Raw genomic sequence first — 26,973 nt, 5'->3', positions numbered from 1 at the left:
TTTGTTCGAGTTTTCAGTGGAGGTCCAAAATCCTAGCATGCTTATTGAATAAGTTAGCTCTTCCAGCAGTTGGGAATGATAACAGAATAGTGCGTGAAAATTCTGCATCAAGTGTGGAAGGTGTTGAAGAGTTTGAGAGGGACAACTCGGCAGAGTATGAAGAGTACATGTTTGTTCTACGCATTGGGTTACTGTTATTTTGGGCATGACTCACTTTACTTTCCTTTAACTCAACATTAGTGGTGGTACCTGTTTCTCTCGGCCGGGCATTGTTTGCTTCCATTCTCCGGTTTACTATTACACATGGGATCAAATGCAATGATCTTTACGCCTTCAACATTGGATGCTATATTATTTGGGTTGTTGGTGATAGTGCCTTTGCGTGTACCCATCAATGAAAGTCATGTGTTCCGTATTTATCAAGATTGGGCATCGGAACTCATATTTCTCAAGATCTGGACAAGACCGGTAATGCTAGGTCAAATGGCACCGTTGACAGATGATAGTTGGCTTATCAAATTTGACCAAGTCACAGCAGATGGATTTTCTTGTTTGCGTGGTCTGTGGGTGCTTCGAGAAATTGTGGCACCTATCCTTACGAAACTTTTGACAGCCCTCTGCGTTCCTTACGTGTTTGCTCGGGGCCTGTTTCCTCTTTTTGGTTATTCTCTTATCATCCACTCTGCAGTGTACCGATTTGCATGGCTGGGATGCCTTACTTTGGGATTGCTATGGTATTGCATTTAAAAAGAAAATTTCACCAGTGGTTTATGAATCTCCATAATGCTATTTGTGATGATCAGTATTTTACAAGGAAGAGAGACACTGCTTCCTGGTGGGATACAGAATTTGAGGAAAAAATGAACAAAATGGTGGAGTTTGAAGTCAATTGCAGTTACCAGGGATCCTAGAAAACTTTTGTAGCAGCTGTAAGAGAACGTTGAAAGAGCAGCTGAACTCGAGCACATGTCATTAATATCATCAGTATTGTACCATGTATAATTTCATGCAATCTTCTTGGCGCAGAGTCATCTTGATCTTTAGACTGATAATATGTTGTGGAAGAGAGCGCAAGGCAAGGTTGTGCTGTGTGAGAAATTAGCACCTAATTTTTCTTTACAGAATGGTGACTGCAAACCTTGTGCTGACCTGTTACATATGTTGCTATATCTGCATCGTGGTTTGCAAGATAAAAAAAACTCTGGAGGCTTGCAAGTAATCTTTTGTAAGAGTGGTGTGAGTATCGTGTGAGAAGAAACTGATTATCAGGCCCTCGCTATTCAGAATGCCTTGCACATAGTCTAGAAGGCCTTGGAGGGGCCCGCTACATGTTCCTGACACACAAGCATCTCCACAGCATGATATGGCAGGTATTACAGTGAGGATGCACCTGGTGGTATAGTTTTATTTTCAATCTCTTTGGTGAAGGCACTAAAAAAGGGTGACACTGTAACTATAGAAGTGCTTTCAGTCTTCACACATTCAGTGAAGCTTTTCCCTGAAGAGATCTCTCAGGCACAAACTCAGCTTGTTCTTTATCGTGACAGTGCCTACTTTCTTTCGCCTTATCTAGTTAAAGTGCAAACTACAACCATCAAGACCCCAAGTCCTAGAATAGAATCATATTCCAAAGTTGATCCCACAAAATTGGTGGATACAGAACTTAAATATGGTCCATATGAGAATCTTGCTGCATTTTCATTTTCACCCTTTATTGTTCACTTTGAAGATAACCAACCATTTGCAGTTGTCAAGGAGCTGGTGCGAGAAATAGAAATTTCACATTGGGGAAATGTTCAGATAACTGAAAATTATCACCTTTTTCATGGTGGTGCTCGAATCAAAGGTGGCTTTTCAAGGATTGAATACCAAGCAAGACCCAATGCTAGAGGTGCATCATCTTTTAAGAGTCTAGTGGCAAGACTGCCACCTCGAGCACATTCGGTTTATTACCGAGATGAAATTGGGAATATTTCTACCTCACATTTGAACGCTAACTCTAGAAAAACAGAACTGGAAATTGAACCTCGATATCCTATGTTTGGAGGCTAGCAAGCCACTTTTACAATAGGCTACGGCTTACCTCTACAAGATTTTCTCTTCCAAGCAGCTGATGGCAGGCGTTATCTTAATATTGCTTTTGCATCTTCATTCAGTGATGTGGTCATTGATAAACTTATTGTGAAGGTTGCACTGCCAGAAGGATCTAAAGATCCTTATGCTTCTATTCCCTTTTCTGCAGACCAACATCGGGAGATAAAGTACTCCTATCTTGACACTATTGGAAGGAATGTTATGATACTATCAAAGAAGAATGTGGTGCCTGAACATAATGTGTTCTTTCAGGTTTATTATAAATTTAGTACCATTTCAATGCTAGCAGAAGCTTATTGTTTTGAAACAAGAGGTAGATGAGTTGTTGCAGGCAGTTGATGAGATATAACTGATGTCCAGTTTAGTCTGATAGGTATAAAGTTCACTGGGAGGAAGGTTTTATTTTTTGTTATAATTGAGAATGAGCAGTTGTGTCGTTCTGAAAGATTTTATTATGAGAGGATGACTTTTCTTCCTAGCTTTTAATGTTGCAGAATTTAAATAGTTCGTATGTGAGGAGTTTAGAAGAAGACTGTGTTTTTTAAATCACACAGCAGTTTCGTAGCGCGCTACGAAACTGCTGTAGGTGATGTTTTCAATGCAGAATAAACAGTTTGACCGGGAATGTTAGAAGAGAGACACCTGTACATCAATACAGCCTACAGCTCATCTGGAGACATGGTGTTTGGTAGCAGCGTTCCATACTTTGAGCTATTAAAGAGTTAGGAACATGCTGCTACATTTTCGGAGGATGGTAGGAGACAGGGACCTTAAAAATAGGTGTTTTGATCTTCATGATAAATGATCCATCAGCGCTTACAGGTATCCAAAGTCAGCGTTCCTTGCATCTGTAGCTCAATCATCTTGAGCCTAACTAACAAAAGACAGCTGTCAAAGATCAAGAAAGGAATCAGGCATACGAGGAGATGAAGTTAGAGTTTTAGTGTGATTAGGACTATTTGTAATTACAGCTCAATACTTTATGTATTTAATGAGTTTGTTTAAAAATAGATAAGGGTAGTTAATGATAGTTCATCGAGCTCCCCTCATGCTTGAGGAGGAGACTCAAGGTAGTTTTAGTTTTGTTTTCCTATATATAGGAGAAACTCTGATGTAAGTGAGGTTGGAGATTTATGAAAAAATAGAGTTTTTTATCAACTTATGTAAAAGACTTTTGACAGTAATATAAAGATTACTTTTTCTTCCCAAGATTCATCATGTGTTCAATGCTCAGAATATGTGTGGTTTTGTCATTATCCTTTATATATTTTACAGCTCACTAAATATGCAATCACTCTGAATTCACCTAGTGCTCAGACTTCCTGTGTATATTTATGAGTTGAGTTTTTTTTTAGAAATGTTTTGAGTGTTAAACATTATATGCCTTGGCTTCCATGATTGAGTGGTTAATAGTTTACTACAGAAGTGTTTGACTCCATGAGCCCAATGGAAGAAGTGTTATTTTTTTGTTCCAACCAGCTTATTTTCATGTATTGTTTGAAGAGTTAGCCATCTGTTTTTGTTATTAATTCCTATCAAAAATCTGTGAGAGAGCCCTCTCTGACTAAGGAGGCTAAGCCTTAGTCTAAAGCCTGGTTTGAAGTAGTTGCATGAGATCTTGCTAAGTAGTAGCCCTTAGTACACGATTTTTTGATAACAGATGCCATGAGGGCTTCCATTGTATTAACTTGGATAACCAAACTCCCACCTATAATGCTTACTCCCCTTGACTCAATATTGTTGTTAGAAGTTTGAGGTCTCTCTTTTTGATGAGTAACTAGTTGCTTCTTTGCTAACTCCTTGATATTTGACCCATGCCATTATTTTCTATGTGGATATGTGCTTACTTCCTTTGTGATTCTACTTCCCTGGCTAGCTTATAATCATTCCTTAACATCCAATATTATTTCGTCATCTAGCGACTAGATATATGTGGATTCTTCTGGATATTTTCTCTTATTCAATGAAAAATATTTGGACCCACTAGCCTTGGCTTCCTTTATATTTGTTTTCTTCATTATTAGCTACTTCCATTTCATGGCATTTGAGAGGCTTGAATTTATTATTGGAAAGAAGGGGGTTTCTTTTGGAATGAGCTAATTGATTCTTGGGGTTTCTTCATCTTGATGGGACTTTGGTAAATCCTTTCGAATCTAGTTGGGATTGAGTAGTTTCGATCTTATTCACTTAGGTTAGTAGAAAATTTAAACAAATGCCCATACTCATGGTGTCTCTTGCAATGGAAAGGAACATGTTTGTATTCCAATGGCTATATCACCTCATCTTGGTAGGAAATCTCTATTCATTCAGGTAGAGGATTAGAGATGTTCATGTTGACACAGATCCCGACATAAAAATTGTTTCACCCTCTCTTGGTAACTTTCAATGTTTTAATAAATTGTCCAATAGGGTTTTTGATACACACAAGGGCTTCTTCATCCCATAATTCTTTTGGAAGCAAGAATAAGCGAACCAAAACTTACGTGACCAAGAATTTCTCATTCTTGGGGTTGTAACGCTCTTGCCATAATTGTATAAAGAGGCTAGAGTTATTGAAGAAATAAGGACATTCATTAACAACTTATGTTAGGTCTTCTAGATTCAAGAATATGACTGTGAAAAAATCCTTGGCCTTGAATTCCAGATCCACTTGGACTTTTGACTACCATTTTTGTTGGATCTAGTTGATTGGGGCTCTTTCAGTCATCCAAAAGCCTATGAATTTGCTTATAGATGTGTGGTCTTTTACAAACTGGATGTAGCTGAAAATTTAGAAGAGCAAACCTCATATTTTGGGTTCTTTACTATTTTTTGTAGACATTTACTTTGAATTTTTTCTTGTTAAACCACCCCATAGGGGGGTTGTCTCTCGCAGCTTTGCCATCCTTCATGCTTGGGGTCGATAGATGTTGTGCTGATAAGAGATCAAATACTTCTGAATTATTGCCATGATTTCCTGCTATAAACTATTTGAAGGAGGGGTCCACACCCCTCCCTCCTCCATTTGCTATTTTTCAAAACCCTGCCTCCACCACGAGGATTTGCTTCATGGAGATTGCTAAGAGAAAAATGTGTCGAGAAGCTCACAACTATTACTAGACCACCCCAAAACCTAGCGTTTCACCAACTCAACTTCAATAACTTCTTCATCTATTATTTGTTTTTTATTTTAAATTACTGATTATATTTTAGTACAATTTTTTTTTGTAAGCTTGGCAAGATTTTATCTTCAACATGTCCAGTATATCACCCCAACCAGGGCAGGGAATTGAACCGATGACTTCACATCAAGGAGTGCTAAACACATAAATGTTAATTAGATTTACTCCATATATAATACCACAATAAAATATTATTTGCCTTTAATGTTAATTGGATTTAATATATATTTGATACCACAATAAAGGATTAATTTGCCAAATATGAAATGAGATGGGAATGATGTAATAAACATTTGATTATTTTTGTTAAACAAAATAAGTTGGATGTAAAAGAGTGTTATATTTATAAGAGTGTTATATTTATGTGGAGTTTTTGTTAAAGGTGATCATAAGTTAGTTTTTAATATAGTTGTCATTGAATATTTTTTATAAAAAATATATATAGATTTTTCTTGTTAATCTTGGCAGGATCCTTCATTTTCTATTTATAAACAACAAGTTTACATCACTTATGTGAGATAGGTGGCCTCAACTTGCCCGATGGGAAACCAAGTATGTTTTCCACCTATCCCCGTTATAAGTCATCCAAAAAAATAAAGTATCGGTCTTTTTAACCAAGCTAAATATGTCTCAGTTTCATGGAAAGAGGCTATATGTCTATCTATCATAAGCATGAATAATGTAAAGTAAATGTTACCCGAATAAAAAAAACAGAAACCAAATTAACTAACTATTCCTGTTGCTCTTCTGAAACTGATTCGATCGGTGCCGGATCGTTGACAGGTTCACCGGGCATCTTAGTTAATTCGATGATGCATGGTATCTGCCTTTAGATTCTATCCAAACGAATGTCTTGCTTATGGAGCTGGAATTGGATTCACTGCAAATCCTATTTTTAGTTGGGCATGTCTTAGAGGGTTAGATCCATCCCCACTGATATTTGTTCCATGGCCTTCCCCATCAGGCTTTTCATAAGCCAATAGAGATAAAGGGTATGCTTAAACTAATTAATTATGCCTATGGTATTCCCGGGGTATGGGACTAAGGTCCTCTAGTTCTCTAGTTCCTCGTTACTCTCGCTATGCTGCTTAATTTCTCCCTCCCATTCTTCCAGCAAATTATGGATGCCTACATTCATTCCCTCCTTGTAAGCTGCAATGGCTTCACTGATGAGGTGTTCAACAGATTTCCATCCTCTATGCGATTCTGAAGTGCTTGGATTTTTGGCCCTTGCAGGCTCCCTCCAACGTCTGCCACGACCTCTTCCTCTCATAATCTCCACTTTGTACATGACCTATTCACAGGAACGAGTTATTAACTTTTGGCTTTGAATCTCATTGCCAATGGTATCCTTAATCCTTTTCCTAGCCTAATTACTCTCCGAGAAATACGCAGGTTGGGTGACAACCCGTTCTAGAGACAAGGCCAATCTCCATACCTTGGTGTGCTTCTCAATACTCCCTTCCCATTTCTGCTCATACCTAGAGTGGTTGACAATCCCCTTTCTCAGCCAAGCAAGAGTTCTCATGCACAGGTGAGCCTTCCCATTCCCCTCTTCCCAGTCAAACTGCGCTGCTCCTCTGCTTTCCCTATAGCCTGCCCATCCCCAATGCATAGCTTCTCACGTTCCACCGCAATTATCACGCGAGTTCACAATGCAACTCTCAGGAGGGGCTTCCCAACCACTGGCCAGGTTGAAACTCAGGAGCCTTATAGCTATGAAGCATAACCAGACAACAACCATATAATGCCTATGGTGTTTTCCCCAACAAGTCCCCCAATTCCCCTCCCTAGTTTTCTCTCGATCCCTCAAGCTAGAAAAAAACCATGTCGTTATCGCAAGAGGGTTGTAGGACGAAGATACATACCCGTGCTCACTCCACAGATACCATCGATGATGCCTCCGCCTCCCTGCTCCAGTGCTCCATCTCCTAACTCCGCACACAATAATGCAATTAACACTCCCATGTCTTGCCTTAACTCTACAATCGACAATGTAATTGCCACTCCCCTGTCCTTCCTTACCTACTATGCCTCCCACCTTGTCCTTGCCATGCCTGCCACCTTTCCCACCACCCTTGCATGTATTCATGCGAAGGGCCACCGCACCCATCGCCATGAGCGTGTGGGGGGCGGTGGATGGTACCCAACCTTTACTCCTCATAACTGTCCACCGTCCCTGCCATCCTTCGACACACACCCCAATCGGGGTATAAAAATATATATAGTTATTATTGAATATTTTTTTATAAAAAATAATTTTATAATATTTTTATGTTTTGATTTGAATGATATGGTTAGGTATTTCAAAAAATATTTATTTTAAACTCGACATATTATAGGCGGTAAATGAATTTAGATAGTAAGTTTAGCTGAACCACTTAAACTAGTACAACCACATTAAAAATATTCGAAGGCTTCATGTGTATCTACCATTGATAAATATATAACAAAAAAAACTATTGTAACAAAAATATTATTATTAACTTTGATTTTACTTAACCCTTAAGAATCCCAGGTCATGATAAAAAACAAAAGTGTTGAAGAGTTTCTATCATTTACAACCAAGATATAAGGTAGTTTTTCTAAAATTAGGTATGCTTTGAAAATCCCTAGGAAATTGGTTGGTAGGGAGCCATGTGGCATGAATATAATTTTTTTAATTTATTAAAAGTCAATGCAACCTAACAAACTAGCAACACACTATAGAGGCTGAACATATTTCCTTGAGAATCAATCTAGGCCTTGAATTAAAAAAAAAGAAAAAAGGTCAACACATCCTCATCCACCTTAAGTTGAAATAGGAAGCCCTAGAGAATTAACCTCAATTAACATATTATTATTTAATATTTATAAATGTATATTTATTTATTATTATTTTTTGTTTGTCAAGTTGTCTATGATCCTCTAGGCTTGACATGTGGCTTGAGGAGCGGCGACATCTAATCCATTAAATTCACCCCAGGGAACCCTCGACTGACTAGAATTTTTAGCATGTCGCATGTCTTCTCTACCTAGCATGGTGCACAACCGCCCCCATGAGATTTGATCCTTGGTCACCTTGCTAATGAGGCCCATCCTCAAGCGGTTGTGCTAGTGATACTTGACATATATTTATTCATTATTATTATAAGAAGAAAAATATGCTATTTAAAATAATGTACTAGTTAAAAAAAAAGAAGAGTAAGAAGTGAAATATGTTATAGATATAAGTCTTTCGGATTAATCACATCATTAGGATTTGGTTATCCGAAAAACTTATATCTATATTATACATCACAAAAGCCTTAGATCTAACAAGCCAAATATTTTTATATTAAAAAATAAAAAATTATAATCTATAATAATAACATTAAAAAAAATTACATACAAAAATAATAAAAATAATAAAAATTATATATATATATATATATATATATATATATATATATATAATATTAAATAAATACATATTATATTATTATTTAATTAGTATAACCAATAATTATTTTATATAACCAATAATTAGGTAATCTCATATCACGCTTCCCTGGTTAATTTTTCTATTATCATTATAACCATTAGATAAATCATATTTATCCCTAACATAAATATAAATATGTGACGATGATTTAAATTGAAAATTTCATAATATTTACCTAACATATTTTTCAAATTATTATTATTATTTTATATATATATAATAATATCAGAAATTATATTCAAAATTAATAAATAATTAATTAATATAAAAATTCACCAAACTCCCGATATTTATATATTCTTAATTAAAAATAAAATTATACTCAAAATTTTTTCCCAAGATTGACCATTTGCATTTTAAATATTTGTGAAATTTGAATGGGAATAATAATTAAAAATTAGGTTAATTTTCCCCTTTCATGAATTCAGATAGGGAGAATCTTTCCCAATAGAAGACATATGAATATTGTATGGGAAGATGATCCCATGTGTTTATCCAATTTAATAAAATAAGGAATATTTATTAAAAAAAGTGAAGGTAAAAGCTATATGAAATGCAATTTAATAAAATAAGGAATACTTGTTAAAAAAAAGTTAAAGGTGAAATCTATGTGAAATGCAAAAGATGTTTTTAAAGTGGACTCATTCCTTCTGTACACTCCGAATTAAAAGATGGCTTCGTTATGACTTCGTCAAATATATATACAATTGAAGATTAAAAACGTGATGAAGTTGCTGGTTCACCTTACAATGTTTTTTCTGCATTTCTAAACCATAAAGATCCTTCATGCTTTCACAATTCCTTGACGTTGTCACAATTTTATGGTGTAAATTGCCAAATATATATATATATTATTTAAAAAAAAGATTTATATGGATTTTAAAAAGTGACCATTGAGGATAAAATCATTCTTCATTTTGTTGTTATTAATAATTACATAAGTAAAAGACTCATATATATTAGATAATGATTTTGCCACAATTTCTATGTCATGATAATATTAGATAATGATTTTGGAGCAACTCCTATGTCATGATATGAGATATATTAATTATAATATTGGTAATAATTAATATTTATTGAAATTAAATTTAGTTTATTGGATTTTAAAATGGTAAGTAAATATTTTGTGTGTTTTAAGAAAAAATTTAGTTTATTGGATTTTAAAAATAGTAGGTAAATAATTTATGTATTTTAAGAAAATGTTTCCAACCAACAAATGTGTTTATCATCACGAGAAATTTATATGTTTGTTGAATAACATTGTATAAGTGTAATGATATTAGATATACTATTTATAATATTGGTAATAATTAATATTCATTAAAATTAAATTTAGTTTATTGGATTTAAAAAATGGTAAGTAATTAAGTTGTGTGTTCCATTGGGATAATATTATATAAGATGTTACAATTACTTGATTTGTTTTAGAATTTTACTTTTACACTTCAAAACTTTTAAGAGAAACATTCTTAAATCATTCTAGTTTGATGAATTAAAAGGTTAGTATTGGGTTGAAAATTGTGAGGGGCTAGGGTTGGCAATTGTTATTCTTAACCTTGGAGGAACAATAGTTTATATCTATACTTGGACTCTTGGAATCTCTACTAATAATTTCGCTAAAGGATATACACTTTTGCAATACCTAAATCTAGCAAAAAATATTCACACCAAGAACTTGAAATGGTGGGGAATTCTAAAATTATTACAAGGTACATGATCTCTGGCACAATTATAACATCTATGATGAAGAGGATCAGAAACAATAAAGATTCATTTGTAAATGTGAACTTCTAACACATATTGCAAGAAAATAAATTAGCAGTTGATCGCCAAGCCAACCTAGCTACTCGTAAAAAAGTCGAGACAATCATTATTAATGGTAAGTAGTACTTTCAAGTAGTCCCATGATCAAGTAATGAAGAGCTCGTGTGACATCCAATTAAATCAATATATGGCTCACCACGTGACATTCAACACACACATAGAAAATATATGTGAGATGAGACACTTTCCTTCCTTTATGGTCACATGTTAGTATCTTCCATCATGCTAATTAATGGATACCTTGCTTGAGTGTGGTGTAAGTGAGAATTGGTGTTGACAGCTCAGGTTTAGCTGGGCATCTATAGGTCTTGGAAAGAACTCAAATTTTACCAAGTCTTGGTCATTTGGAGTTTGTGGCTATCAATTTGGAAGATTTTTGGTGGTTCCCAGTCAATTTTCCAAGTTTGAGGTTCCGTGTCTTTTTCTTTGAGCTTGTGTTAGAAGTTATAGCCATATTGTAAGATTCATATTGATTTGGAATTTGTTTGGATCTTTATCACCTTATAGTTAGTGTTAAGGGTTACAATTTGATTCTCTATGATTCTCGAGCCATTAGGGCATTAGCCTCCATTCTATTATAGACTTGGTGATTTGGTTTACATAGCAAGCCAAGTAATTCTAGGAGTAGAGGTCTCTCCTCCTTACAATGCAACTAGTTTAATGATGAGAGGAAAATGGGTGATAAGGAACTAAGGGAGACACGAGGGCTCTACAACATTATGGGGAAACTATAGTGGATCACACAGCACCTTTTGTTCAATATCATAAGAGGTTCTAGTCCAAGAAACCACTTCTAGCTCCTGGATTAAGGTCATCGTGGGCATCCTTTTGCAAAAGAGTTCCATCAGTGCATTGGAGACTAAAATAAAGGAGCCGTGCCACCTAATTATTCATTGGTTTACTAGGAGACACTATGTATCTAACAATCTAATCCATTCTACAAACTGGATCCTCGACTTGTTGATGAATGACAATGTAGTCCATCGTCATTCATCCCAAGAGGAAACAAGGAAAACAATAACAGGACTTTAAAAAGAAGTTGAGGATGAGGAAGCTAGTTGATTCACATTATGCTTATTAAATAGATATGTTCTTCAAATTGCTTAGGCTATTAGGTCTTTTTTATCGATTTTATACTACTAAACATTTTAAAATAATGATGTATCTGAAGATGCTCTTAGCTTTCAGCTTATGTTGAATTAGGACATCCTTTTGGTATGTGAACTTCTATGATGAAGGAAATTTTGTTGTATCAATGTTGTGAGCTATGTCGTATCCTTTAATTAAAAAAAAAATCTCTAGTTTCCTTTTTTTTTTGACTTAGGAAGGTCGGTATCGTAACAAAATTTTTGTAATTACAGTCTAATGTAGTTATATGCAAAAAAATCTAAGAGAAAGCATTTTTCATCTTCAACCCTCATAGTGTCACATAGATGATAAATTATTTCAACCCATGACATTTGAGGAATTGTCTAACACCCCATTTCACTATGGAGATCATGAGAGTTTGTTTTATTTTGACAATGTTGATTTTCTTCTTTACACTAGTCAAAACACTAAGATACTTTTGATCTTCAATCTTAAGGTTAATCACCTCCTTATTGTTGATTTTTGGTAGCATCGGATGTGCTATAGCCATGAAAATTGATGGGAAGGCTAAGGCACATAAAATCTCCAAGACCCAGAAATGGTTTGGGGAAATTCCACCTGGTTGGAGAGATATTAAAATAATTAATATTTTTAATGGGGTTCCTAAGTCTAAACTTAGGAAAATTAAAATATTAATGGGTATTAATATAAAACTAGGTGAGAATGTTCTAAATGACATGGATCAAGCCAAATCTAATCTTAGCCATTGATTAGAGACTTAATCTAGGCCGTTGAAGACTGAACATGATAAGTATAAGAGGAGGTTTGGGGGTCAGCTGGAGATACAATGTAGAGACCGATAGGGCTAACACAAAGGCAGCTAGAGCTACATAGTCAATGCTAGAGAGTCAATGAAGAGACCGAAGAGGCTAACAAAAAGGCAGCTAGAGCTACACAAAGGCAACAGGAGCTACATAGAGGCAGATGGGGACTGCGCAAAGGCAGAGAGGTCTGTGTGGGTGACACAGAGGGGCCAAGTGTTGACGCAAAGAGTCAGGAGGCTGATGCAAAGGCTTTAGGACTATGCTGAAGCTAGCAGGGCTGATGTAGGGTCAAGAGGAAGCGCTGTAAGGATTTTTATCGAGCAGACTAGAGTTGAGAGGCTGAAAATATGTCTCCGAGAGGAGGTATTACTGTCGTGTAACAATCGCTGTTGGGTGAGCCATTTCTGGCACCCTAGTTGTACTGAAGAATTTGCATAATAATAAAACCTTTAGAACTATTGCACCGGTTTTCCCACATTGGGTTTTTCCCGGGGATGATTGTCCGAAAATAACGGTGTCCCTTGTGTTTTTGTCTCAATATTTCAGTTGTTGATCTGTATATGAGTTAAGGCCGCATTTGTGTTTATTTCAATATTTATATTTATAAATAACTTGTTAATGGAATGAACAAGTAGGAGAAATTAAATTAGATAATGCAGTAGGGATTTCTAACGTGTCATACTTAGAAATTTCAACACTTACAGTATGTGATTTTTGTTTTATCTTCTTATTTATCACCCCACAATTTCTCCTTAAATTTAGAAGTAATAATATTTTTAATATTCACATTATTTCTAAAGTGACTTCTTTACTCCTCAATGGTTTAGCCACATCTTATGCTACCCTCACTTGAGCAATTAATGATTTTAATTGAATCTTAAAGTAATTTTAGGAAGAATTTTGTCTTCCATGTTGTTTAATTTGTTCTTATATATTAGGTACCTACTCATAGCCATGCTCTCAATGGGGAAAGACTTGCTTTTATCAAGAGGATAGGATAGGGTGTATCCCTTTAATTTTGAGATTATGGGCCATAATGCTTTTGGATTTTCTCTATATTTCTCTATAATTCTCTAGAGATGCTATAACCCCAAACTTCACAGTCATATAAAATGCCATGAGTGATAGGAGTTTCAAAAAGGAGTTTCTTCTTAACTGACAACCAAGGGTTTGCTAAATTACAACTATTTTCTAGCATATAATACACTTTCCATCCTCAATTTATCCTTTTTTCGAATGTTATTGCTCTAGTTAAGATTGTGATTGAGATTGGTTCTGAGAAATTTGTATGAAGTTACTTCCTCCAAGTTGTTGTTGTCATACATCAAATTAGTGTAAGTGATCTTAATGGATTTTAATTATCTTAACCTTCATTTGTTAGTGTTAATAATCATTACCATACTAGAGAAAAAATCCTTGAGAGTTTTTAGTTTCTTGTTAAGATCATACAGACTCTTCATTATAAGAACAGTGTCATTAGTGTATAGAAGAAAGATGATGACCATACCAATGAGAGTTGGATTAACACAACCCACTTCTTCCAAACAACTGTCTAACTTGTCAATTTATATGCCAAAAAGGGAAGGAGATAGGGAACAACTTTATTTAATTCCTATGTGACATTTAATTTAGACCAACCCTTAATGTTCCTACACAAGACAATAACATTCTCATACAACCTTACTGTAACAACTGTCAACTTGAGAGGAACTTTAGCTCTTCTAACATATTTCGAAGGTTAGTCCTAGGCACTATGTCAAAATATTTTCTAAAGTCAATGAAAAAATATAGGTGATTAGTTAGTAACACTCCTTCACAATGATCCTTAATGTAAAAAGGTGGTCCATAGTTAAATAATAATTCCTAAATCCGGCCTAGTCTTCAACTCTTTTCCATGACTTTTTAGCCATGCATTAATTGTTTTTTTCCAAAATAATTCTATATAATTATGCTAAAATGAAGCTAATCATGGTGGTCCTATAGTTATGTATTATATTTATCCTCACTTTTAAAAATAAGTAAAATGAGACTTTGAATCCAAAGTTTAGGGAAACCCTACTTAACTACCAAATTAAAGAGCTTGTAGATGTGAGAAATAAAGATAGACGCTCCAATTTTTAAAATCTATGTGTTGCTTTTCTTTTTGCAAATAACTTATCCTTAAACTCTATATAGTTTATAATTTTTTTTCATTAATAAAATAAAGACCATTAAATGGAAATTTTCTATCTCATAACACTTCAATTCACCTATAATCAAACACAATTCAAATAATTTATTACTTATATTTACTTATTAATCATATTTACTATAATTATATTGATATAATTAATAATATCCCACAAAATATAAAAACTAATTTTGAATTCCACTCAATCAATTTTTTTTGTTAAAATATAATTTTATTTTATTGGAAAAAAAAAACTATTACTCAATATGTATTTTCATGTTTTAAATAAAGATATACGTTCTATTTTCATGTTTTAAATAATGGAAGCCTGAACTCTATTAACGATTTAGATTATAAATAAGTTAAGGTTTAATGATCATGGATGATAATTTTTTTTGGTTGAATATTTTGATGCTTTCTTGGACAATATCTTTTACGATTAAATTTTATTCTAGAATATAGTGAAAAGAGAGAAAAGAATTTTAGTAAAAGATTTATGATCTGGCTAAAAATTTACATTTGCAAAAGTTAAAATGTCACTTGTGTTGATGATAAGATTTTATGACCTTCGGTAGAATTTTTTGGCTCTCAGCTAAATTCTTCTTTTAATTAATGAATGAATTGATTCACCACGGAAATATGCTGTTTTAAGCCTTTGAATCTGATCCCCCGAAGGTGCAAGGTTTTCCATGCAAGGCCATGAGGAAGAAATGATGACCACAGATTGGTTGATCACTTCTTCTAGAAAGTCAACAGGAACCAAAGAAGTATTAAAGAAAATAATTATGGTTACAATTTAACAGAATTGGCCTGCGAAGAAAATCATACCCACAGATTGGGTGAGACACTTGATACAGAAAGTCAATATGAAAAAATGAAATATTAAAAAAATAATATTTATTATTACCATTTAAGGACTATGAAGAGTGGTTTCAGTGGTTAAATTTTGACCAATTTTCTTGGGTGACAGTTTGCATGTGAGAGGAAGGCCACAGCACGTGGCGTCGATTGGCATACCCATTCATATCGATTTTTCAGACTTCTTCGGGGTCAAAATATTTGCGCCTAGAGTCCAAAAAAATGCAACCATCTATTGTTATATGATAGCAGCAGCTTGAATCGTTCAAGCAGTAGAATACACAGATTGAAAGCTTCTTTTAGCCCATGAGTTTGAGAATTTACAGTAGAATACACAGATTGAAAGCTTCTTTTAGCCCATGAGTTTGAGAATTTATAGAGACTGACAAGAACCCAAATGGAATAGGAAGGACCTTCCTCTTCTGCTAAGAACCCTTATTTTTTAAAACAATAGTTTGGGTATCAAGGAGCAAAGAAATGGGATCTTTCAAAGGGCATGCGCTACCAGGAAGTCTGTTTCTGCTGGTGGGATTGTGGCATATATGGAACTCTGTGATGAATTATGTAACAAATCCCAAGTCTCACAGGGTAAGAGTATGGCATCCTGTGCCTGGGATCAGTGGTAATCTCAAGTATTTGGAGATATATATCATTGTGATTGGTTCCTTTGTGGACATGTGCATTGAGTTCTTCTATTCTCCCCATTTGAAATATTTTGTTGATGGTTCTCTCAACTCCGCACACATGAATGATTTCGAACATGCTGGGATGCTGCTCATGTTCTTCATCTTTGGAGTTTCTGTGTTGGTCAGCGAGAAAACAAGGTACTTTACTTTCTAGAATTTGCTTTTGGGTATCGTCTTGTTTTATTGATGTTTGAAATTTGGATAGAGTTAGGAGATGCCTTGGATTTTTTCAGAAATGAAATTTTCAGTTTGTATTATATTAATGGGATGACCCTTTTGGGATGGGACTCAGGACAATCCTCTAGCAAGCAGCACCTTGAATAAGCCCATGTCCTTGATCGAAAGGTAGGCTTTCTTTGACAAGTGGTTTTGGGCTAAATTGGAAACTAATTCATGTGGTGGTGCTACTGCATAATTTTTAGTTTGATTTTCAGCTGGCTTTATCAACTCTGTCGTTATTAGGCAGTAGCAATTTTCTGGCAGTTTCTTGGGTACTGAGCCAGTTAGGAACTTTTTGTCATTCTGGTTCATCCAGCTATGATTTTGGTCAGAGTGGTTCCAGTGAACTGGGACACTCCAAATAACATCTTCCAATCAAGGGCGAGGGGATTAGTTCGTCTTTGCCTTCCTTGAACAGAAGTCAGGCCCTACCCATGTTGTGTATTGCCTAGGTCTTTTTTGTAGAATATGGAACCCTTAGAAAGACCAAGGGTTTTGTCTATTGGGGCGTTTACATGGCTGAACTTCATTAAATGTCACAAATGGGGTTCTCGAATCTAAACCCCTTTTGTGTGCATAACAGTAGGCAAGATTACAGGACTTTGAATCCAGAAATAACTCGAAAAAAAATCGTTAATATAGGTCATACTACTTGGTACAAAACACCATAGGTTCTAGATCTCTGACAGGCCTGGCGGTTGTTTGTTGTGAAATTTTGCGAAAAACAAGCAAAATTACTGTTTGCTTTCCTATGTATTTATGGACAGATGATCAAGTGTCACTTGTGAGATGTGCAAGTGGAACTTGCTGAGTCAATCTCACTTCTGTTGAATTGTGAGTTCAAGGCAGATTCAGAAGAGCTGGCTTCGCTTGGTTTTCTCAAAGAGCAGGGTTGACTCAGATTGGAAGAGTCTGGTATCACAGAGAGCAGGGTGTTTTCATCTATTTTAAATTCCCTGATTTCTTGTTCAACATCTGACCATTTTCCTCAGATTGGATTTGGGATGTCTCTGAAGCTGCTGCTTCCATTCTGTTAAGTGTTTCAGTATGTTTGCTAGCAGCCACCTACATCTGTTAGTATTATTATTGTAATATTTCTGGCTTGCTCCCAAGCCTAGTATTTCAATTTATAGGTGCATATGTTGTTGGGAGCATGTTACACAGCCTGTACTGATTTTGATTTAGTATTTCAGTTTGTAGACACGTGTTACTGGGAGCATGTTTTACAGTCTGTCCTGATTTTGATTTTGATCTAGCTAACCTCACGGCTCAAACACAACTCCACACTTCCCTGACTGCTTACAAATTTTCAATCACTGTGGTAAACGTCCATTAAACTTGCCTTTGGGTGCCATGAAGGTCATAGGACCTGACCATGCAAGCATTGGCTATGCCAAAAAAGGAGCAACATTCTTGGCTTATCAGGAGGAAAGTATTGATGCGGAACAAAATCCCAACATAGGGATATGCCACTGTATTAGTAAGACTTGTAATATGCCACTGTATTAGTAAGACTTGTAATTATTATGCACATCACATAGATAACAACTACAAGCTTTGGTAGATATGCACTGCCCTCTTACAAATTTGCATTCACTGCAATCCATCCAGGTGAATTTTCTTGGGTACTTCACAGGAATGGTAAAATCCCATTAATTTTCTTTTGAATGCCCTAAAGAGAAGGCAGACCCCAAGGATAACCCATCCAGGCATCAGCTATTTCAAATGATGAGTAGCATTCCTAGCATTAATATGGAATGAAATCCTAGCATGGGGATGCATTTTTCTTTTGTTGATTGTTAGTTTGTCCATGACTTGCGGGACTAGTCTTTGGCTAGGAATCTGTGACCTAGGACATCCATGTCGTCAAAATCACCTGAGGTTCACACTCAGCCCGGGCTACACCGACCTTTAACATGACTGAAATTTTTTGTACCCACAGGGTTTTGAACCAGCGACCTTCACACAAGGACCTTTAACATGACTGAAATTTTTTGTACCCACAGGGTTTTGAACCAGCGACCTTCACACAAGGAGTGCCTTGGCCCTTAACTGAACACCCTGTGGTTTTGAACCAGCGACCTTCACACAAGGAGTGCCTTGGCCCTTAACTGAACACCCTGTCGCCAATTGTTTTACATCTTGTGGTGGCATGGGGATATGTTACTGTAGTGGCAAGACTTCTTATTTTTATATGAGTTTCTTATTATTATGCCCAGCTCATAGATAACAACCACTAGCCAAAGAGGGTCCACAAGGCATGAAACCAAAACTGCAGGTATGTTAGCACCAGAATGAGGGACGAGTCGACGACACTATTGCATCAACCTAGGGACTTACACCCCAAAGCCAGGTTTTGGATTGACTGGTTTTGGATTAACAAAGCTTTTGTTGTGGGTAAAGCCTTATAAACCACTTCTGTCTCACAATTGTTACACGTAGGATTATTCACAGTGCACAGATGCAACGTAGGGTAGATTAGGAGAATACCCATTTCCAGATGTGCACTAATTGCAGCAGGCTCACTGTGTAGTATTCTAAGAGTAACTTTGAACTCATCAGTGCCCTCTATTCTACTATGTTTGAGCTGAATCTATAATCACTAGAGCTATTCTCAGTATTGTTTGTTTCTGTTATGCTTGTCAGATTAGATTGCAGTTACTAGTGCTTTTGTTTTTCTGCTGTTGTGTTTTAATCGAGATGGCCATGTTTCGTAACAGGTACTTGCCTCTTCCATATGGAGTGCTGGGGATCATTGCAGCAATGGCGTTTTTTGCAGAGTATCTCCTGTTTAACTTTCATTCTACAAGCCATGCTGGTCTTGAAGGCCGCTATCACCAAATTCTAGTGCTGCTTGTGGGTCTCTGTATTATTTCAGCAGTATTGGTAGCAGCATTTCCCAAGAGCTTTGTGGTAGATTTATTAGGTGGCATTACATTTACATTGCAGGGTATTTGGTTTTATCAGGTTGCATTTACTTTGTATGGCCCTATGATGCCAACTGGTTGCGGCATCAAGGATCATGAAATAGCATGTGAGTCCAGAGAATTTGAAATGAGAGGACAACTCTTGGCAAATTTTCAACTTGGTGCTATAGTGTTATTAGTACTAACGATGGTCTTATTTCAATTTGGATTTGCGGCATCTCGTTGTGGCCATCCAAGTTTATATCACTCCAACAATGAATCACAAGACAAAAGGTTCAATCAAAACGGTATGGCTTTACATATTTAAACCTTCAGAATCTCGTCTTGGGGGCTAACCTGCTCAAAGATGAATCTCTGATGTCAGGTTTGTAAAAGGCCATCCATGCATATGCCATTCCCCAAGAAATAGTATCTGAATTTTATTTCAACCAGTTGAACTCAGCTGTGAGGGTTATACCTGTTTGTATAAGGTTAATGCCTGGGATACCTCATTCATTCTTTTTATCAGCAAATTCAAAATTTTCAACTGCAGATATTGTAATTACTGGAGGTGAGTGCTAATGCTAATGTGCCTGCTTGAATTTTAAGCCTTTTGTGTTGGATTGTTCAATTATCAATTAACCATTAATGTGTATCGAGGTTATCTGTGTGTGTATACTTTTTTAACTATGTTTCTTAGCTTTTCTTACATTTTTGGTTGTGAAGATAAGATGTTAGAATCAGATCAGTATGTTTTCAAAAGGGTAACAAGTAATCTTGAAGGTGTCAAGCTTTACAAATTTACTTCTTTGTATATAAGAGAGTCTAATGCTTGCAAGCTAGCATTCATTGCAAATTTAATTACTGAAAGATTGCAGTCTTGGGTCCACGCTTGCAACCCGTATCTCATGTCAAATATGATGAAATGAAAATCAAGGCCATGGTTGCAGCCTTGTTCTGTTTCTAGTTTTTTGTTGACTTTGCAGGGGATAAGCCCCTTTGATCCAGGGAATACTCCTATCATAGGGATGTTTACCTGAGAGATGAGTAGGCCTTGAATGGTAATAGGTTATTAAACTTTTGCATCCTACAGTGGAATGCTGGCTTGGACCTTATGACTCTTTGCTCTTTGGGACTTCTGCATGGGACCCTCGGTCCTAGTCACAAGTTGGCAGCAACATTGGTAACTAGTCCTTGTTTTGGTTGGTGTAACATCCTTTGTGTAGATGGAGGAATGAAGTTACACACCGTGCACAGAACCGTGAATATGATCCCTTTGAAAGGGCATTAATACAGCCATTTATAGGGTGGGGTGCACTTGATGAGATTTGAACCTTGGTGATCACAGTGGTAAGTTGCCACTTTTTACTAGACTACAGCTTGACGGACTACAATGGTAAATCATCTGGAAGCACTCCCTTTTAAACTATAATAATCTCCCTCTGTTTTAAACATTCATTTTGCAGAACCATGTAATTTAAATCGGTTTCGATTTTTTTGGTTTATCGACTGTAAATACTACAAAATATACAGAATACCAAGTGGAATGTTTTTTCTTGAATTTTACACACACATATTAAAATCTTTTACACTACATGTCAACCAATTGAAACTTAATAATCCCCATATTTTGTTAGGCCAGCTCCATCATCCATGTTGATTTCATACAGTACCACAGCAATCTATCTAATCAGAGGTTTAGATTTGATTTGATTTCATGTAGGATTTTCACAATCTCTTCTTTTACCATGTTACTAAGTTCCCACCCTTTCAGTTTGTAAGTGAGAATGAGATTGCATGTACCTTGCTAGTCTCAATTTAGAATAGCATGAATAGCTCCAATTAGCAATCAGCATTCAACTCTTTAAAAGTACACATGTCACAAGTAAGATTTTTTCCTTTCCTCCACTCAATCTAGACCCAACTGATAGAATCTCAGTAATCTATATAGTTCAAACTTACATTTGATTTGATATGTCACTTTAATTTAAATTTCAATAGGGTGAAAATGGCCAACATAATAACATTGTGATGGCTTTATTGGCTTTTTCTCTTTCCTTCTCTTTTCTCTCAATCTTCATTCAAACTCTACTCCTTTATTAGGAGACAACTCTTCCTTATGTTAAACCATCCTGAGGTGAAAGATCCAACCTGCCAATCAATAATTCAGAGTTAAATATCCATAAATACTTTAGCAGTTTTCACTTGCAAACGTTATTCCAAAGATATTCTGGATACAATTGAATACATCCGAATGGTTAGATTTTTTTGTGTGAATTTCTGCAAATGATTTCTATTATAAAGAAGAAGTATTACATTGATTGCTGTTCCATATGAAATCTATCTTGCCAAAACTAGATCGGTCCATGACTCAAAAGAAAACTAGACTATGAGATATGCATGTATCCCCTCAGAGACACATTAATACCATTCAGTTGTAGTCACTATTTGAACAAAAAGGAATTAAAGTATCCGTGGCTGAGAGCAAAAACACCAAGTGACACACTCACTATCGCTATGCAAACTGTAGCTACCACTTACTCAATTTTGAATTTCATGACCGGTGACTGTATTCAAAAACAAGAAGCAAAGAACTGCAAAATTGATTATGCCAGGAGTGCAACGGCCAGGAAACGAGAGCCAGGTGCAGCAGAAACTAAGCCAACTATTCCAGCGCCATCGCATCATTTGCAGGAGTCTGTTCCGAGGATCCTAGATGAAAATTGGTGAGAGTGGCGTTGAATTTAGCTGAGGTGAGGTAGCAACTAGAAGTGCTACAGTCAACGGCACATCATTAATAACCGCAAGAGCCTCATGGTCCTCCACTGATTCAGCATCAAATCCAGAGACTACATATCCCAGTGGTTAAATGATATTAGGATTTGGAGCAGGTTACCCAGTGGTTAAATGATGTTAGGATTTGGCGCAGCTTACCTATTAGACGTTTTTAATTTTTTTTTGTTAGAATCTGGTCATGAATTTGTTTTTTTAGACTGAATTTTAATTATTTAAAATATGTTTTATGTGTCCCAAGCACACATAAAATACAGAGCAAAATTTTAGGACACAAGCTAGTGGTGCCCCAAATACATATAAAATAATTGCCTTGCTGGAATATTTTTAATCGAGTAAAATTTCATGGATGATTACTAATCAATTTTATCTTAATGTGAGACAAACCAGTATTACATAAACCAGTATTACATGGGATTGCGTGCCAGAGGGTTGGGTGTATCCTCCCATGTCATATACCCTAGGGCCCGGCGTTTGATGAAATATTTTACCACGCTAAACCTGAAATACAATCCAAAAACATTTGGTCAAAGTTGTGATAACAAGAGGGGGCATGGGTACACCTTTTCTCAAAAACCAAGACTCTTCAGTTTTTATGTGTACACCTTTTCTCAAAAACCAAGACTCTTAGGGTTTTTTTTTGGTAAATAAAAAAATAAAAATTATAAAATATTAAATTGAATTCACCTTAATGATACATACTTCTTAGTTGATATTTATAATTGATGTAGTTTTTGATTTTTTTTTTAAATTATTATTTTAAATAAAAAATAAAAATTATAAAATATTAAATCCAATTCACTTTAATGATACATACTTCTTATTTGATATTTATAATGGATGTAGCTTTTGATTACGAGATGAGTAAGTTATTATTATTTTTTTAATAAGTCATCTTACTCATACATCTTATTTGACATTTATAATTGATGTAGTTTTTGATTGTGAGATGAGTAAGTTATTATTATTATTTTTTAACCAGTTTAAGTGATTTTTTATTATTATTCAAATTTATAATTTGTTTTTGAGTCGTCCAATTTGAATAGAAAATCATTGTTATTTAAATTACAAAATTAGGAAAAAGATATAGTAATGTTTAAGCTATTTTTGCTTGAGCTAGTTTCATTATTTTTTATATTATTTTTTATTTTTATTTTTATTTTTTAAATTCGATTGTTCATTTAATTATGATTTAAATTTCGGTGTGAGAGGAAGAGGTTCAATGTGGAGATAAGGTCAAAGACTCAAATCATTGAATCATTTATTCATAACTTTTATCTACTAGTGAGGAGGTATGGTCAAAGGCTTGAGGAGGTAGGGTCAAAGGCTTGAATTACTATTGTTTTTAATCTTAAACAATTTTTTTAAAATCCCATGTTTATAATTTTTAGTCTTCAAAATTGGTCTTTAGGCATGATATCACTGATTAAAAAATAAATAAATCAGCGAGTCAATTTTGATTAGAAACCCTTGATGTTGGTAATGGCAAAAAATAACCCTTGTTCCAAATCATATGAAAGGATGCTCCATTATCAATATACCATATATTGTTAGCCATTGAGCTTGCCATGCAAAGTATGAGCGAAAACTCCTCAAAATGAGAAGTGAACTCTTCCACCTTTGTTGATGTTGCCACGTGATCCTTCTTTGATCCCTTCTTCCTAGTTGAACACTTGGTGGACTAGTTCCCAAACTAATGACAAGATAAGAACTTCACTTTGCTAAGATCTTTCTTCTTCTTGCCTCCTGAATTAGACTTGTCCCCTCTTGGATTTTTCTTTCCCCAGGCCTTGCCCCCTTTGCTAGTTAGGGCAAAGTTTTCTTCTTCCTCAGTCTTTGCATGAGCCCCATATTTAGCTTGCTTCTGGATCTCCTCTTACATGCAATCATTCCATAGCCGCTCCCAATTTGAGAGCTTTTCTCTTCCACCCACTGCATCAATGAAGTTTTCCCATGACTTGTGAAATCCCAATAGTGCAAAGCTGACAAGGTCTTTGTCTAAGACTGTCTTTCTGACCCTTGCTAACTCGTTCTTCACTCAAGTGAATCTGGTTAGATAAGAAATCACAGACTTAGACTTAGTCATCTTGATATTTTTGAGATTATCTTAGAGTACCAGCTATTGAAATGTGGCAACAAAAATATTCCAATTTAATTTGTCCTTGAATTAAATTGTGAACTAAAATCGAATTTAGTCTTAACAGCTACTTGGAAATAATTAATTAATTCATTTTGAATTAATTAGTTGGAGAAATTCAAGTTAGAAGTCTTTCTGTAGTCATGCAAGAGTTATCCCTTAAATTAAGGAGATATGAATGAGTTATATTTGAGTTGTAATTAGTTAACTCAGTTTACTGAGTTAAGTCCAGTTAAATTAGTTCTAAATTGTTTGAAAAACTAATAAAGAGTTAACAGTCAGTTGATGCATGCATGCACTCAACTAGTGTACTCTAGTTAACTGAAGATTCCCTCATCAAAAACTCATGCATGTGTATTCTGAGAAAGACCTAGTTGAGATTAAAGTAAAGGATAATGTACTATCAGTTGCATGTGTTTTCAAATAAAGAAAACGCATGCATGCAGTCAAGGCATCATTCCTTGAGGATTGCGTAGTTCTGATAGTGTGTGAGATCAGAGTGTTCCACTTGGTGAGGTGAGAATCATCCCAGAGGAATAGCGCAAGGAAATATGATCTTGGAGGGCAGAGAGGAAGGCTGGAGAGAAGCCAAGTTTTCCTGTGAGCATCTGTGAGGATTGTACTGAGAGCTGGCTAGCTGTGAGAGCTAAGGCTCTATATAATTCCTATGTATTTCCACCTTGTATGATAATACAGATAGTGGGGTTTTTAGCTGAGGCTTTCCCCAAAGTATTTTCATGTGTATCGTGCATTGATTCTTCTTCTTCTGGTTATATTGTTCAACTCGATCTTTAAGCTTCCGCAAATTGATAGTAGAAGTAACTTATAATATTTTTCTTTGATTTATATTTCATTATCGTGTTAACCTACATCAGATTTTCCACATGGTATCGTAGCTGTGAACAGTATACTGAGAAGAGAATTTGAAGTTTAAAATTCGGGTTGCAGGTGCAAATCGAATTCATATCATACTTTAAGGTTGGCCAATGGCGTTCTATGGCTTGAGACTCGAGTATGCCTTGGAAGGTAGCTTGAATTACATATAATGGAAGATAGAATGGAGGTTGTATTATAAGACAATGGCTTGAAGGAATTCATTGATCAAAAAATCACAAAGCCAGCCTCAACTAATGCACAAGAGTTGGCTAAGTGGAAGAAGTGTGTGGTGAAGGCGAGACGGATCATCCTTGAGAGAGTTTGAGACCATATTGTCTCGAGTCTCCATAGGAAGGATACTCCATTTTCAATGTGGAAGACATTGAAGGACCTCTACCACAATAGTAACGACTAGAGGCAATTGGCGCTCAAGGATATGCTTCGAAGAATCAAGATGGATAAGGGCGATATTATTTCCACCTATCTGAACAAGCTCACCACCTGCAGAGATGAGCTTGGCAGTGTGGGAATAACTACTGCCGATGATGATATGGTGAGCCTCCCTCTCGTTGGCCTTCCAAAGAGTTGGAATAGCTACCAAGACTCTGTGAATGGAAGGGAGAAACTATCAGATTGGAAACAACTGTGGTTAGATCTTGTGCAGGAGGAGATCAGGAGGAGCACATGAGATGGTTCTTCATCCAAGGATGATGATGAAGAAAATATGGCCTTAGCAAGTAAGGCAAGGAAAGGAAAGGGGAAGGCTTCCCATTCTAAATCGAATTCTTCTCATGAAGGGAAGAAGGGTGACATGTCTAAAGTGAGATGCTTTAATTGTCACAAGATGAGACATTATGCAACTAATTGCCCATAGAAGAAGTCCAAGAAGGGATCCTCGGAAGGATTGGAAGGTAAAGCATTAGCCTCTCAGTTCAAAATGGACTTTACCCTCATCGCATGCATGGTGTCATCGATGATGGGTTGTGTTTGGTATCTTGACAGTGGAGCCTCATTCCACATGATCGGTGATAAAAGTTTATTCAGTACCTTAGAGGAGAAAGACCTCAAAATGTGCATAGAGATGGGTGACGACAAAAGGTATAGTGTTTCAAGAGGGGGCACAATTGCTTTTTAGAGGGAGCATGGAGCTCCTATCGCCTTGACAGATGTGAAGTATGTGCCTGGACTGAAGAAGAACTTGGTATCGGTTGTGATGTTGGAGGAGGCTATGATGTTGTCTTCAGTAAAGGAAAGGCGTTCCTAAGACACATAGCCACGGGTCAGACCAAAAGGATAGGGATTCGGGTGAAGAATCTCTATAAAATAGAGGTAGATGATTGTGCAACATTGAGTACGAAAGCAAAATTGGTGCAAAGGCAAGACATTGGCGAGTTGTGGCATAGGTGGTTGGGCCATTTGCATCATGGGGCTTTGAAGATAATGCAAAAGATATCTACAGGACTTCCCAAAGGTAAACTTGAGCAAGTTGACACATGCAAAGGTTGTACCTTGGGAAGGTACACCAAGTCTTCCTTTCATGATCGAGACAGTCAAGCAGAGGCTATCTTAGAGTGAGTCCATACTGATTTGTGTGGACCATTCTCGATGACATCCACAATGAAGCAAAGGTATTATGTGATTTTCATTGATGAATATACTCATAAATGCTGGATTTATTTCATGTAGAAGAAGGACCAAACTTTCACAAAGTTTTGTGAGTTCAAAGCTTTGGTCGAAAAAGAGTAAAGGAAGAAGATCAAGGCCTTGAGACGCGACAACTGTGGAGAATATGTCTCTCAAGAGTTTAAGGACTTATCTGCAGTGGAAGGAATTAAACGAGAGTTCACAACACCTCATAACCCACAACAAA

The 26,973-nt window shown here is 35.9% G+C and overlaps 1 protein-coding gene and 1 pseudogene across 1 annotated transcript; both read left to right on the top strand.

Moving 5' to 3' along the window:
- Nucleotides 1-483: 483 nt before the first annotated feature.
- Nucleotides 484-2,415, top strand: LOC149256136 (dolichyl-diphosphooligosaccharide--protein glycosyltransferase subunit 1A pseudogene; annotated as a pseudogene).
- Nucleotides 2,416-15,613: 13,198 nt separating this feature from the next.
- On the top strand, nucleotides 15,614-19,746 carry LOC149256135 (uncharacterized). Its single transcript, XM_089460671.1, has 2 exons — nucleotides 15,614-16,310; nucleotides 19,112-19,746. Exons 1-2 carry the CDS (start codon nucleotides 15,964-15,966, stop codon nucleotides 19,623-19,625), a joined length of 861 nt encoding a protein of 286 aa, XP_089316797.1. The 5' UTR covers nucleotides 15,614-15,963; the 3' UTR covers nucleotides 19,626-19,746.
- Nucleotides 19,747-26,973: the final 7,227 nt, after the last annotated feature.

This window comes from Pinus tabuliformis, chromosome 7 (genome assembly GCF_031772625.1).
Source record: "Pinus tabuliformis cultivar Carrire ecotype Pingquan chromosome 7, CPIR1, whole genome shotgun sequence".
Classification (NCBI taxonomy): domain Eukaryota; kingdom Viridiplantae; phylum Streptophyta; class Pinopsida; order Pinales; family Pinaceae; genus Pinus; species Pinus tabuliformis.
Note: the sequence above shows the minus strand (reverse complement) of the source record. Positions and strands in the feature narration are given on the sequence as shown.

Coding starts and splice junctions, on each gene's coding strand:
- LOC149256135 (XM_089460671.1), top strand. CDS start 15,964: ATGGGATCTTTCAAAGGGCATGCGCTACCAGGAAGTCTGTTTCTGCTG. Junction 16,311..19,111: donor TTGGTCAGCGAGAAAACAAG/GTACTTTACTTT, acceptor GTTTCGTAACAG/GTACTTGCCTCTTCCATATG.